The sequence below is a fragment of the Papio anubis genome, chromosome 1, assembly GCF_008728515.1.
Source record: "Papio anubis isolate 15944 chromosome 1, Panubis1.0, whole genome shotgun sequence".
Lineage (NCBI taxonomy): Eukaryota > Metazoa > Chordata > Mammalia > Primates > Cercopithecidae > Papio > Papio anubis.
Genome location: NC_044976.1, coordinates 159,828,358 through 159,844,087, shown reverse-complemented (window position 1 = coordinate 159,844,087; position 15,730 = coordinate 159,828,358). Strand labels below are relative to the sequence as shown.

Below are 15,730 nucleotides of genomic sequence, written 5' to 3'. Positions count from 1 at the left end.
GTGTATAGACTGCCTATCTCTCGGTGAGATTCATGCAGGCTCTGCACACTGTGGGACCAGCTGTAGATATGCTGACACGGTCTGACAAGCATACTCTAAAGTCTCCTGGAGGGGAAAAAGAGAGACTGAAGGAGGATAGACAGATAAGACCAGGGCTTTGACCTCACGTTCTTGTCCCAGCCTGGGGACCATGAAGCTCCCGGAATCCCTGAAGCCAACAGCCTTCTCTGATGCTAGGAGCAACCTCCACTTGGTTAGTGGGACACAGACCCCACCTCTTAACCATCTATATCCCGCTCTCACTGGTGAGTCATCTTATTTTACAAGTGCTCCTTGGTCCTGTCTATCTGTCCTGCCTCCCTCTTGCAGTTTCCATCCACCTGAGCTCTTTTTTTTTTTTTTGACACAGAGTCTTGCTCTGTTGCTAGGCTGGAGTACAGTGGCACGATCTCGGCTCACTGCAACCTCCACCTCCTGGCTTCAAGGGATTCTTCTGCCTCAGCCTCTTGAGTAGCTGGGACTACAGGCATGTGCCAACACATCCAGCTAATTTTTGTATTTTTAGTAGAGACGGGGTTTTACCATGTTGGCCAGGCTGGTCTCGATCACTTGATCTCTTGATCTGCCCGCCTCGGCCTCCCAAAGCACTGGGATTACAGACGTGAGCCATCGCACCCAGCCTAGCCAAGCTCTTATACCTACTGTCCCAGTAAGGAGAAGGCAGGCACCCAGAGGGCAGCACTGAGGGGGAGAGCAGGCACTAATGCCTCACTTGCTCAAAATTCTTTTTTTTTTTTGAGATGGACTTTTTTTTTTGACCCTGTCAGCCAGGCTGGAGAGCAGTGGCTCAATCTCAGCTCACTGCAACCTCTGCCTCCCGGGTTCAAGTGATTCTCCTGCCTCAGCCTCCTGCCTCAACCTCCCAAGTAGCTGGACTACAGGCATGCGCCACCACGCTTGGCATTTTTTTTTTTTTTTTTTGAGATAGACTTTTGCTCTTGTTGCCCAGGCTGGAGTGCAATGGTGCGATCTCGGCTCACTGTAACCTCTGCCTCCCGGGTTCAAGCAATTCTCTTACCTCAGCCTCCTGAGTAGCTGGGATTACAGACATGCGCCGCCACGCCTGGCTAATTTTGTATTTTTAGTAGAATAGTTTCTCCATGTTGGTCAGGCTGGTCTTGAACTCCCGGCCTCAGGTGATCTGCTTGATTCAGTCTCCCAAAGTGCTGGGATTACAGGTGTGAGCCACCATGCCCGGCCATTTTTTTTGTATTATTAGTAGAGATGGGGTTTCACCATGTTGGCTAGGCTGGTAAAATTCTTTTTTTTTTAATTTAATTTTTAACTTTTTAGAGATGGGGTCTTGCTATGTTGCCCAGGCTGGTCTCGAGCTCCAAAGCTCAAGTGATCCTCCTGTCTCAGCCTCTCAAAGTGCTGAGATTACAGGCATTAGCTACCACACCTGCCCTCAAAATTCTTTAAATATTATACACATACAGAAGAAAACGTATAAGTAAGAACAATATTTAAAACAAACACCTGTGGATTGTACCACCTAGTTTAAGAAACAATCAGTTGCTTTTTCAAACTCTGGATGGAGGCAGTTTCAAGTTTCAGGGAGAGATTTTAACAGAGTCTAGCCCTCTCCGGTGCCTGCTTTTCCCTCCCTGGGTCAACAGGCCCCCATCACCTCTTCTGCCCTCTCCACCCTAGCCTCCAGGGCTATTTTGGGTGTGTACCAGTTGGGGTTAATCTCCTTAAGCGTTGAGCCGTGCTGCTCAGTGCACTCCTGATAAGTCCCAGCCCTCTGCAAAGGGCATTCTGAGGTTTAGGCCACCGGCCTCGGGCCTTCCCAGCCCTGTAGAGAGATATCCTGGACACTGAACTGTGAACTAGAACCGACGGGGGAGGCGGCTGCAGAGGCTGTGCAGGCAGTGGGAGGGGAAGGTCAGGCCCAGCAGCCGCTATTAGTGGGGTGCTTCGGGTTTGCTTCTCAAGTTTACCTCTAGGGAGAGCTTTCCTCCACCCCCGCCAGCTCAGCTGCCCCTGCCCCTGGCTGGGTACAGGTGCTAATCCCCAGCCCCTGGTAACACCAGGGAGAAGGGAGGGGGAGGCAGGCTGGAGATTTTCTTTCCCACTTGGGAAGGAAAGAGGACACACAAGTTGACCGGTTGGGATCCGGTTCCTGAAACCTGAGGCAAGGACAAGAGGTTCACTGAACCGTTGGCTATACGCTTGCCCAGGGGCTTTGTCTTCTACCTGGGCTGAAGGAGAGTTCCCGGATGATCAGGTGGAGCTACACTGGCTGACAGGTCTGGCCCTTTAAAGGGAGGGAGAGAAGCTAGGGTCAATTCTTCCAAGTCCCACCTCTACCCTCCCCAATCCCCTGCTAACGTTCACTCAAAACAGAGGCTGAAGGCTTGCTGTGTGCTGGGCCCTGAATTTGCATTTTGCCCTCCAAGTCACACAGGATACAAAAGTGATGTCCCAAGGGCTTTGGTACAGACTGGTATTGGAATGCTCAGACCAGGTGCCTGACTGGAAGACTACCTGAAGGAAGTGGTGCCTGAGATAGGCAGGACAAATAGGAGTTGACCTGGAAGAGGCACGGGTGGAGTATTCATGAAAAAGATAGTTAAACAATCAGGAGGATCAGGGACACTCTCTGGAGTATCCCATTCCATGGAGGGAGCCCCTGGAAGGAGAAGCAGGCCAAGGGCCCTCCCGCAGCCTAGACTCACTTTGTGCAATAGCCAGAGTATGCATCTTGGGGCTCCCCTTCTAGGGAAAAGACAGACTTTAAGACTGTCTTAAGGCCGACCTCCCACTATTGGTTTCTTTCTTTCTTTCTTTCTTTCTTTTAATTTTATTATGAAAATTTTCGAACATACATACAAAAGTAGAAAAAATAATATAATGAACACCTATGTAGACCCATCACCCAGCTTCAACAATTGTCAACTGGTGGCCAATCTTGTTCTGTCTATACCCCCATCCAGATTATTTTAAGGCTAATTCCCAAAGCCAATAAATTTTTCCCATAAATATTTATGTATTTATGTCTAAAAGAGAAGAATCCTTTACAAAGTATATCTGCAACACCATTATCACACTTAAAAGAAATTAACAGAAATTAACAGAAATTCCTTAACAGCATCCAGTATCTAGTCAGGATTTACTTTCCCTAATCCACACTTAGTTTTAATAATTATGTTCCTACTCGTGGGGGTGGGGAGGTGAACATTTGACAGAAGACTATCATTTCAGCCAATATAAGAATTTGTGGTCTCCACTCTGTAACACTGATGGTTCTATACGTGTGTGTTTCGAACAGAATCTAAGTAGATTACATTTTTTTCAGGGCAGGGACTGACATTACTGTCTTTTTTGCACCTTAGTATGACAGAGAGGAAGAAGCACTGATCTCAACTAATTAGCTGTGTGACTTTGGGAAGGTTATTCAACCTCTCTAAGAAAAAATAGGAATAAAAATACCCATCTCCCAAGAACTGTGAGGTTTAAAGAAAAGGTGAACATGCTCGGCATGTAGAAGGTTCTTAGTAAATGCTCATCTTGCTTTACTCTGTTTCAACCACCTTTCAGTTCTTCACATGGAGTGAAGGCCACCATCAGCGAGGGCTGCAGCCAGGCCATCAGCCTGGAGTCCACCTGCCCCCAGCTCTGTGCTGTGTCTGTAGTGTTCGTGGTCCCCACTCTGAGCACCCAGGGGTTGCTTGTTTACTTGGGCCACTCATTAAACTGACAGGTGAGGCTTGCGCAGTCCTCAGGAGACTGAGGGAAGAGAGGAGCGGGGCAGGAGCAGAGATTTGCTTTTGGCCCACTTCACCAGTTTCTGGGTTCCTTGACTCAAATGAAATAATAATTTCGTAGCTGGCCTTTATTGAGTGTTTATGACACGCCAAGCTCTGTGCTAAGTGCTCTACCGCAGTACCCCTTTTAGTATTCACAACCCTGTGAGATGGGTACTACTATCCGTATTTTGTAGGTGATGAAACTGAGACTTAAATTAGGTAACTTGTGACTTACACAGAGACACTGTTACTCAAACCAGGTTTTTCTAATACTTAAATCCAAGTTCTTGGCCACATACTCACTATTTTGCTAATGGTGCTAAAGAAGCCACCTTCTAGGGTTCATTCTCACCCAGATGTATAGAGATGACTTCTGCCCAGGCTCAGCATGCACCCTAAACTCCAGCCAGCCATTATGCCAATGTACATCCTTGGACAGGGTGAGAAAGAGTGAGGGGATCAGAACAGCCTATACCCACAAGGGAAAACCGGACCTAAAGGCATCTCCTTACATCAAGGATGTGCACACAAACACACACTGCTATTCCTTGACTCGGGCTCTGTCCGCAGAGCCAAGTGTGGGCCTGGCAGGGGTGAGGGAGGTGAGGCAGGGGAGGAGACGCTTGTCATGGTATTAACTGACTGAAGAAAAAGTCTATGATAGTGAAATTTCCAGGAACATGAGAATCCTTCACACTCCTGCTTGTGATTAGACTGCTTTGTTTGACTTCAGCCTCGGGAGTACCTTTCTGAGCACCGGAAGCTATGGATACATGGTAGTCATGGGCCCAGAGCCTGTGACTGGGAGTAAGGAAGAGCAGAGCCAATGATTTCCAGGGGTGCCAAAGCCTCTGGCTGCATTTCATTTCTTTCTGTATGATTCCTGATAGCTGTGTTGAGGTATGGGGCCCTCACAGTAAGTGTTACCACTTTTTCTGTAAATGTTTTGATTTTATTCATCATTATCATAGCTGCACCCGGGGCAACCACTGTGTATACAGGACAATAAATTCCTGAGCCTCCTGGCTTCTCTCCCTCCTCCCTCCTTCTCCCTCTTCTTGGCCAAGGCTTAAACATAGGTGGTGGAGGAGGGGCGGCAGGGACAGAGACAGAGTTCCAGCTCCTCTTTGCCTCACCCCCTTCCCTCCTCCTCCCTTCTTTCTCATTGCTACACTAAAGGAGTCAGGGCTGTGTCCACCAATATGCTCTGTGACTAGCAGTCAACACAATTTCATACCCAGCCACACATGCCACACGCATTTTAGATGATAATGTTCCCATTCTCAGTTCCTCTGTGAGAATGTGCGTGTCATTTGAAGCTCTGTGCCTCAGTTTCCATAGAAGTAAAACAAAAAGCAAGAATTGAGACTGATCTTTTTCTTGCAAGAATTCACATGTAACAGATAATGTACAAGAGATGTGGCTGAGTAAGAGAATTAGAACAAAGACTTGAACAATTTTCCTATGCAACACTCTTTCCCATGGACAAAGGGATCCCACAAAGTCATACTCCATTGGAGGCTAGTCTGTCCAAGGAAAACTCACATATAAATGCAAAAGTGACCAAAAAAAAAAAAAATTCCTCCAGCCAACTCAGGAAAACAGAAAGCAAGTTGTGCTTAAGCCCATCATAGGTGTGAGCAGATGCTTCCAAAACCATCACCCCTTTTCCTTCCTCTATGAATATCTTCATCCCCCAGCAAAGTGGCCTCTTTAGCTAGTAAAAGAGTTAATTACCAAAAAGAGAGCATGCTCCCTCCAGAGGCTTCTCTGGAGAGTGCAAAAACAAAACAAAACCAAAAACCAACTAACCACAACAAAAAACATCTTCCCTGGGAATAAATTTGAAGCTATCGGGTCTTTAAGCCACATTTCCCAGGCATAGACTCCTTCCTGGTCCCTGTCTCCCTTTGCTTTGGGAAACTCATTTACTCCAAAGCCTCCTGAAATGATCCATGTGCCGTGAGATGCCCATAGGGGTGGGGACTTGAAAATGAGTTTTTCTCCCACAAAAAAAAAGGCTTAGCTTTGTCTTTTTGGGTGGCTGACAGGAGACATAAAGTATCACTCTATCTTTTTACGCCTCCTCACAATAGGATGGAATGAGTGGAGAAAAACAAAGGTATTGTGGGACCAGGATGGAGTCAACTTGACAATGGACTCTTCAAGGACACCTTCCAGCTCCCATTCTACTAGTAGCTCTATTTGATTTTGTGGGATGTTGTGTTCCTCCAACATATCCAACTTCTGCTTATGAAACAGAAATTAGGAGTAAGAGATTTGTACTGCTAGTTCAGTGGATAATCATCAGTTCTGAAGCATTAAAATCCTTTGCCAACAAGAACATTTCTTCTAAGGAAGGAAGCATCCTAATCATGAAGCCAGGGTCTCCAGCCCTCCCCTGTCTCCCTCCTCCCCTCCAGGGCTGTGCTCACTCACATCCATGGACATCTCCCTCTGCATAAGTTTCTTGGTCTCCTTTTCACAGAAGTTGAGCATGGCCTCCCGGTTGTACACACCCGTGGACTGTTTCTCTGTCTGGTTTCTCTGCCGCAGCCCCACGGGAACACTCCCATCTGGGTCCACCACGTCCAGCTCCTTCTCCAACTCCTCCATCTCCTCAGGAGACAGGGTCTCCAGCAGGCTGTCGATGTCGGGGTCTTCACTCACCTGCCGGCGATATTTGGCTACCCTAGACATCTTGGCAAAATGGGCTGTGGCTGCCAGGGGCTATCAGAGTCCTGGTGGGCAGGGAAGGGAGGGGGTGAGCTGATCTGGATGCAGGGAGTGGGCTGAGGAGCAAACCCCTGCTGGTCGAGGACTGCAGCTCCTTGGCCCTTCTGTGCTACAGGTGCTAAAGTGTTCACTGGAAGCAGCAGCCTCCCTGCAGCCCAGGGCTAGTGGACCCCGGCTGGACTAATCAGTGGCCAATAAGACCCAACAACTGCCGGGCCCAGAGAGGAGAAGCCAATCCCTAAGCTGGGGGCGGTCCTACCTCGCTGTCAGAGCTGTTTGAAACTTGAGGACATTCCAGGGAATCTTGGAGCGCTGCGTGACCAAATTTAGTACAGAGCAGTTTAGCCTTTTAAAGACAAGGGGCCATGCAATGAGAAAAAGATACAAAAATGCGTAGGCTGGCAGAAGCAGATCACAGCCATGGAGAGCCAGACAAGCAGGGATGAGGCCATGAGGGCCGGTGAACTGCAGGACCCAGGCACGTTCAAGAGCATATTTTACTACTCCATCACCGTGTGGACATATCGCTGTGGTCAATGTGTGCTTCATGGACTTCCTTCTACAGTATTTGGTAATGTGCTGGGGGACTCCCAGGTGTATACAGCTCCAGGAAAGGCTAGATTCAAGATGAGGAGCTGTTACTCCTAACCCCCTGCCTACCCATTTTCTTTCTACCCAGGTTCTGCCAAGGAGGACCTGAAGGCTGAGCATCAGAGGCTCCAGGCTCCTTTGGCCACTTCTTAAGAGAGAGACAGAAAGACAAAGTTAGAGATAGAGATAGCTAGGCAGGAGAGAGAGAGAGGGAGAGAGAGAGAGAGAGAATAAATCCTCACTGTGTACCAAAACTGAAAACTGGCAGGTTGTTTGGGAAAGAGAGGAGGATCTGCAGAAGTTGGGAAACTCTTAAAGGGCTGTCACTTTCCATGAAGTTCCAAGGCTCTTGGGAAGAGGGTTCAAACCTCCCCCTGTTGTCATCTGTTTCTTCCTCTGCTGGGCATCTGCAGACAGACCTCCTTTGGGAGCACAGAGGCAGGTCACCACCCACATATAAATCCAGAGCACAATTTAGTATGTCTTCAGGGAAGCAGAATTCTGGGCCGTCGGGAGAGATACGATTGCAACAGGTCTGGCATGTTTCATAGAAGGGCTTTCCACTGCTCATCCATCACGCTGCCCTGCACAAGTCACAGAGACATTCAATCCCCTGCCCCCCTCCCTCCTGCCACAAAATCCCTTCTAGAAGCTCTGGTGTAACCCATCAGGGTAGATGCTTCGATCTTTCCTGGCGTCTTTCCATCCTAAGCCAGAGAGAGACAGTCACTTGATCAGCATTTGCTGAGGCCAGGGATCGTCTGGGACTAAAACTTGGCTGTGCCATTTAATGTCCACTAGTCCAACTTTAGGTTAAGGCTGAAGAGGGGAATGGTGCCCACTGCGGGGACTGAAGGACAGAGGGAAGGCAGGCAGACTTGATGGGAAAAGTGGAAGAAGACTTTAGGGAAACCTGGGGGTTGTCACTTTAAGAGTCAATAGCCAATTTATTGGTCAGTCCATAAGTATATATTTATTGAGTGATTTATTGAGTGCCTATTATTCAGGCATTGCTCTAAGAGCAAGAGATATAACTAAAGATACAAAATCAGGCCAGGTGCAGTGGTTCATGCCTGTAATCCCAGCACATTGGGAGGCCAAGGTAGGAGGATTGCTTGAGTCCAGGAGTTCAAGAACAGGCTGGGCAACATAATGAGACCCCCATCTCTCAAAAAAAAAAAAAAAATTAGCTTGATGTGGTGGTGAGCATCTGTTGTCCCAACTACTCAGGGGGCTGAGGTGGGAGGATTGCCTGAGGCCAGAAGGTTGAGGCTGCAGTGAGCTGTGATCATGCTACTGTACCCCAGCCTGGACAACAGAGCAAAAACAAGAAAGAAAAGAAAGAAAAGGAAGAAAAGGAAGAAAAGAAAGAAAGAAAGGAAGAAAGGAAGAAAGGAAGAAAGAAAGGAAAGAAAGAAAGAAAGGAAGAAAGAAAGAAAGAAAGAAAGAAAGAAAGAAAGAAAGAAAGAAAGAAAGAAAGAAAGAAAGAAAAAGAAAGGAAGAAAGAAAAAGAAAGGAAGGAAGAAGGAAAGAAAGAAAGAAGGAAAGAAGGAAAGAAAGAAAGAAGGAAAGAAGGAAAGAAAGAAGGAAGGAAAGAAAGAAGGAAGGAAAGAAAGAAGGAAGGAAAGAAAGAAGGAAAGAAAGAAGGAAAGAAAGAAAGAAGGAAAGAAAGAAAGAAAGAAAGGAAAGAAAGGAAAGAAGGAAGGAAGGAGAGAGGGAAGGAGAGAGGGTGGGAGGCAAGCACAGGGGCTATGGGAAAACACAAGAGGAGACTGGATAGAAGTATGATTTAACAGTGAAGAGCTTGGGCCTTTGAAGCCAATAGACCAGCATTTGGTCCTCATATTGCTACTTACAGGCCATGTGACTTGGGCAAGCTACCTTCTTTTCTGAGACTTGAGTTCATCATCTGTAAAATAACAACAACTGTTATACCAACCTTGTATAATTGTTGTGAATATTAAATTAGGTCCTACACATGAAAACATTCATTGATATACCTAGTACATCGTAAACACCATATTTATTAGTAATTATTATAATTATTTATTTATTTATTTTGAAATGGAGTTTCACTCTTATTGCCCAGGATGGAGTGCAATGGCGCGATCTTGGCTCACTGCAATCTCTGCCTCCCAGGTTCAAACAATTCTCCTGGCTCAGCCTCTCAAGTAGCTAGGATTACAGGCATGCGCCACCACACCCAGCTAATTTTTGTATTTTTAGTAGAGATGGGGTTTCACCATGTTAGTCAGGCTGGTATCGAACTCCCGACCTCAGGTGATCTGCCGGCCTCGGCCTCCCAAAGTGCTGGGATTACAGGCATGAGCCACCACACCTGACTATAATTATTTATTTACTCTTATCCTGGGTTCTTTTCTTTCCATCCCACCTTTTCTCTCATCTTTTTCTTTCTCTCAACAGTAAACACCCTCTAAACACACACACACACACACACACACACACACACACACACACACTTTCTCACCTGGTTCTCATTCATTCATTCATTCATTCAAACATTTATTCAGATACTACTATTTATATATAGCATCCTGCCAGGCACTATAACATTGTCATTACAACATTGTTATTCTCTTAAACATGTAAAATTCAATGGAGTAAAGAAAAAAAAAAAAAACTACACTGTAAGGCAAAGTGAAGCAAGCTAGAGAGGTACAAGGAGTCTTGTAGAGAGGTACAACTGTTAAAAACCCAGTGGAAGACACACTGATTTTACGGGGAGGAGTCAGGGTGGTCATCTCAGAGGGCATAACAAAGGGTTTGAGCCGCGCTGGAGTGGGCTTTTAGTTAGGTACGTTGAGTGGACATGGCACTCCCTATGCCCACCCCCTCCCCCGGTACCCCCTTTGGGTCAGCTGGCCTTCACCCTCAGTGTTGCCCAGAAAAAAGCATCATTTTCTGGGGTCCCTGGCTCTGGGACCTCAGCCAACCTCTAGTCTCCCAGTCAGCTGAAAGCAATTCTCTTTCTAGTTTCCAAGAACTCTTTCTCAGGCTTTTTGCCAAAAATATTCACTGCTCCCTGAGGAGGAGTCAGGGCCTAAAAGCAAATCATTACCTTCAGCCCCAGGGTTAGCCCTGTACCATCTGGTTTCAGTGGTTTTCTTTTTTGGGCCCAGTGGTCTCTGGTCCAGGAAGACACTCAAAAAAATAAATCCATAGCTTTCAAATGTAAAGGGCAGGACTCATGCCTCCTAACCAAAGGTTTCTACACATTAACCCCGGTATCTTCTCTGTGTCAGGCCTCCCAATTCCAAATCGCTGGTTCCTCTGACATGACTCAGTCAGAAGCTTTTTACTCCCTGGAGCCCCAAGGGCTCCCTGAGACTGCTCACAGACTCCAAAAGTCTTCCCTTGAGAGGCATCACGGCTGGAGCTGGAGGATTTGGGAACCCAGAGGCCAGGGAGTACAGCCACCTCCAGCCCCTACAATGAGAGGCCACTGCCCGAACCAATCTGTAGGGAGCACTGGTCATTCCAGCTCAGAATCCAATTCCACCTCAAACAAATCCATCCCGGATATCAGGGGACCCTGGCGTGGTCTATTCCCCAGAGGAAAATAAGCACTGTTGTGGCTAGAGGGATGGGGAGAGAAAAGAAGGAAAAGAGACTCAAAGCTTCAGTCAAAATACGTGGTGCAGGGTAGGGGGGAAGAATGAGGATCCAGAACCAATTTAATCAATGCTTAGGTGGCTCTCAGTTGGGCTGAATGACTCCAGGAAAGTCACATTTTCAGGAATATAGGGTGGCAGTATAGTATAGCAGATAAGACTACAGGCTCTTGGGTCAAATGACAGGGGCTCAGATCTGAGATGTGTGACCTTAAGTAAGTTATTTAACCTCTCTGAGCCTTAGGCAATGGAAAATGAGGAAATTAAGAGCATCTACAAGCTGGGTGTAGTGGTGTGTGCCTGTAGTCTCAACTAGGGGTGCTGAGGCGGAAGGATTGCTTAAGCCCAGGAGTTTGAGTCCAGCCTAGGGAAAATAGTGAGACTCATCTCTTAAACAAAAACAAAAACAAAAACAAAAAAAACTGGACCGGGCATGATGGCTTATGCTTGTGATCCCCACATTTTGGGAGGCTGAGGAGATAGGAGGAATGTTTGAGGCCAGGAGTTCAAGACGAGCCCAGGCAACAGAGAGAGACCCCATCCCTTAAAAAAAAAAAACCTTGTCCAGGCACAGTGGCTCACGTCTGTAATCCCAATACTTTGGGAGGCCGAGGTGGGCTGATCACTTGAGGCCAGGAGTTTGAAACCAGCCTGGCCAATATGGCAAAACCCCGTCTCTTTTGTAAAGATACAAAAATTAGGCCGGGTGCAGTGGCTCAAGCCTGTAATCCCAGCACTTTGGGAGGCTGAGACGGGCGGATCACGAGGTCAGGAGATCAAGACCATCCTGGCTAACATGGTGAAACCCCGTCTCTACTAAAAAAATACAAAAAACTAGCCGGGCGTGGTGGCGGGCACCTGTAGTCCCAGCTACTCGGGAGGCTGAGGCAGGAGAATGGTGTAAACCTGGGAGGCGGAGCTTACAGTGAGCTGAGATCTGGCCACTGCACTCCAGCCTGGGCGACAGAGCGTGACTCCATCTCAAAAAAACCAAAAAAACAAAAATTAGCTGGGCTTGGTGGCACACACCTGTAATTCCAGCTACTCGGGAGGCTGAGGCACAAGAATCACCTGAACCTGGGAGGCAAAGGTTGCAGTGAACCAAGATCATGCCACTGCATTCCCGCCTGTGACACAGCAAGACTGTCTCAAAAAAATAATAATAACAAGAATAAAATAATCTAAAAATTAAAAAAACCCTAATTCACAGAGTTATGGAATTATTAAACATATTAAATAAGATAATGCACACAAAGTACTTAACAGCATCAGACATATTTTAAGCACTCACTAATGCTTGCTATATAAATTATATAGCTATATGTATGTGTATATACACACAAAGATCAATAGATATGCTGACACAGAATGACTATGGCAGGGTCCTGAAAGAGATCACAAAAGACAGAAGTTTTCACACTGGTTCTTTCCTTTTGGGGGATGCTGACAGTTTCCCTAGAAGGCAGCAGACTTTGCCTCTGGGAGCAAGCCACTGGTCTGGCCCAACACTCTTGAGATGAGCAGAAAGGGGCAGAGGAGAGCTCGAGACAGAACACAGCCCAGACTAATGTCTTCCTGAGAGGAAAGCAGTGGGAGGAAAAAGGGGGCAGCAAAGAAACAAGAGATTGCCTCCTTCACCTCCACCAATGTTACTTAGGCTAAAACCCCTCTGTCTACCAAATCAGCCCTGGTCACAAACTAAAACCCCAAACCCAACAGGAGGCTTACTTATCCATGCCAATCTGAATTTCTCCACGACATGGACCAGGTGGGACTGTGGGTTTGGTGCCATGTACATGACCTACGACTTGGTGGATGGAGTTCCTTAGACCACGGCAGCCTCTGGCTCAAGGGAGCTCAATCTACTGAGTACCTGGACCACATGGGGCTCTAGCAGCAGTCCTATCTTGAGCCCAGAACAGTAACTTTCAATAGAATATACACTGGTATGTTGAATCAGAAGTTCAAACTCCCCTCACCTTTATGGTGAGTTTTCTGTCAAGGACTTCCACTGCTTTCTTCTATTACGCCTTTGTATCATTGACCATTCCATCAGTGAGGGCCACCACAGTCCCTCAGAATTATTTAAGACTCACTAGGGGAAGATTAGAGTAGCAATCCTTCTAATCCTTTCAAAAGGTTTCTTTTGAACCCTTTTCAAAAGGTTTCTTCACTTAGCACCCTGGAACCAAATGGAAGTGATTATTTTTGAGATGTGACATCTTCCTCCTGGGCCTTGCCTAGCCAAAAATGTTGTTATCTGTTGCAATTAGAAGACAGCAGAGTGAGAAGTCTCTTTGCTCAAAGTTTCTTTGGCCACTGGAGCAGGGCTTCCCAGAGCAGTAAACGCCTTTAGGATAGGGACTGTTGGAATTAAATGAGCTGGAGAACTACAATCTGGAAACTGGACTTCAGCTTTGCAAACTCGGAAACTCATTATCACTGTGATGGTTAATTTGATGTGTTAACTTGAGTGGGCCATAGGTGCCCAGATTAAATGTTGTTCTGGGTGTGTCCATGAGGATGTTTCCAGACGAGAATAGCATTTGAATTGGTAGACTCAGCAATGTAGATTGACCTCCTCAGTGTGGTTGGGCATTGAAAAGGCAGAGGAAAGAATTTGCCCCTCTTTTCCTACCTCACTATTGAGTTGGGATATCTCATTTCACCTTCTCCTGCCCTCAAACTGAGATCATCATCAGCTCCCCTGGTTCTCAGGCCTTTGGACTTGGACCGAACTGCATCACTGACTTTCCTCCATCTCCAGCTTGCAGACACAGATTATTCGACTTCTCAACCTCCATAATCATGTGAGCTAACTACTCATAATAAATAAATAAGTAGGCTGGGCGCAGTGGCTCACGCCTGTAATCCCAGCACTTTGGGAGGCCGAGGCAGGCGGATCATGAGGTCAGGAGTTCAAGACCAGCCTGGCCAATATGGTGAAACCGTCTCTACTAAAAATACAAAAATTAGCCAGGCGTGGTGGTGCACACCTGTAGTCCCAGCTACTCAGAAGGCTGAAGCAGAAGAATCACTTGAACCTGGGAGGCGGAGGTTGCAGTGAGCCAAAATCGCGTCACTGCACTCCAGCCTGGGCAACAGAGTGAGACTCCAACTCAAAAATAAATAAATAAATAAATAATTATATATATTGGCATATATATACACACATACATATATATATAGAGAGAGAGACAAAGAAACAGAACCAGAAGTAGATATATATATTTGCACACAATAGGATATATATATGTGTGTGTATATATATCCTCTTGGTTCTGTTTCTCTGGAGAACCCTGACTATTCCTGGTGATTTAGTCAAAATAACTGACCTCATAAAAGGCAGATACATAAGCCAGTATTAACTACCAAGTGGAGAAGAATAGTTATAAACACAGGCCAGGGAATTCTCTCCTATATCGAAATCTATTCAGAAGCCAAATAAAAAGAAGATTGCATAATAAATACGGAATAAGAACAAAGGGAGGTAGCTAGAGCTAAGGGATATTTTATCTGTGTCCTGCTGAGACCAGAAAAAATATCCTTGCCCCATGAGAGTGCAAACCTCTAGTTACTAAAATATTTATACCCACCAGGTCTTCAGTGCTGACTATACATCAGATTCTTGCCCTCTGAATTCCTCCATGTCCCCTCTCTCATATTCTCTCTTCAGCCTGTACAATTAAAGAGTTAACCATTCTTAATTACACATTCCGAGCACGTCTTCTCCAACTTACACACCCACATCAGGTGACTAGTATGAACCATTCTCACATGCAAGACACATTTATTGATAATCTTTAGTTCCATGGAAGGTTCGATTCATCTGCTTACTTTATTTCCAAGCTTTTGGAGGGACCCTCACTCCTCTTTGCAGTCTTCCTTTATTTATTCATTTATTTATTTATTTGAGATGGAGTCTCACTCTGTCGCTCAGGCACAATCTCGGCTCACTGCAACCTCCACCTCCCAGGTTCAAGCAATTCTCCTGCCTCCGCCTCCTGAGTAGCTGGGATTACAGGCACCACGCAGGGCTAAATTTTGTATTTTTAGTAGAAACTTTGTTTCAACATGGTAGTCAGGCTGGTCTCAACCTCCTGACCTCGTGATCTGCCCGCCTGGGCCTCCCAAAGTGCTGGGATTACAGGCATGTGCCACTGCGCCCAGCCTCTTCCATTATTTATGACATTGACTTTTCTGTAAAATAAATATACACATATTTTAAAATCAATTACAAACGTACAGAATGGAGAGGAGCACTTTAACAGCCATCACATGATTGGGATTTGTTGACAGTAAACTAAAAGCTTTTTTTTCGATAGTGTCTCACTCTGTCACTACAGTGCAGTGGCATGATCACAGCTCCCTACGGGCTAGACCTCCTAGGCTCAAGCAATCTTCCCGCCTCGGTTTCCTGAATAGCTAGGGCTACAAGTGCGTACCACTATGCCTGGCCTGGTCCCCATAAGTCCCCTCTTCTCCGAGCCAAACATCTTCACACCTTCCGGTGATCATTAGTGGAAAGGCCTATGAGAGGTCAATGTCCCTGAAATCGAGGGCTCCAAATTGGTCATGGCTTTCTTCAGATGGCCCAAACAGCTTGTTTCATTTCACAAACATTTATTGAGCATCTACTACATTCCAGGCACTGTGGTTATTATAAATCACTGAGACATTGTTTGCCCTAAAGGAGCTACGTGTATTTAGTAACAGCTTCACAATACGTGAACGAATAAGATAGCACTAATCCACATTTGACAGCAAAAGTACCAAAAAAGAAAGAAAGAAAAAGAAGAGAGAGAAAGAAAAGAAAAGAGGTGAAAGAGGGCGGATGCGATGGTGTAATCCTAGCACTTTGGGAGGCCGAGGTGGGCGGATCACGAGGTCAGCAGTTCGATCCAGCCTGATCAACATGGCGAAACCCCGTTTCTACTAAAAATATACAAAATTTAGCGG

General features: G+C 46.3%; 1 protein-coding gene across 1 annotated transcript in view; it reads right to left on the bottom strand.

The window, feature by feature from the left end:
- LMOD1 (leiomodin 1) overlaps positions 1-14,738 on the bottom strand; it is a 62,186-nt gene extending 47,448 nt beyond the window's left edge. The window contains exons 1-4 of the mRNA XM_009190132.4: positions 14,609-14,738; positions 14,368-14,448; positions 8,996-9,048; positions 6,252-7,723 (exon numbers count right to left, since the gene is read on the bottom strand). Coding sequence (XP_009188396.1) covers positions 6,252-6,512 — 261 coding nt within the window. The 5' untranslated portion in view covers positions 6,513-7,723; positions 8,996-9,048; positions 14,368-14,448; positions 14,609-14,738. The remainder of the gene's footprint in view (positions 1-6,251; positions 7,724-8,995; positions 9,049-14,367; positions 14,449-14,608) is intronic.
- Between the last annotated feature and the right edge of the window lie 992 nt (positions 14,739-15,730).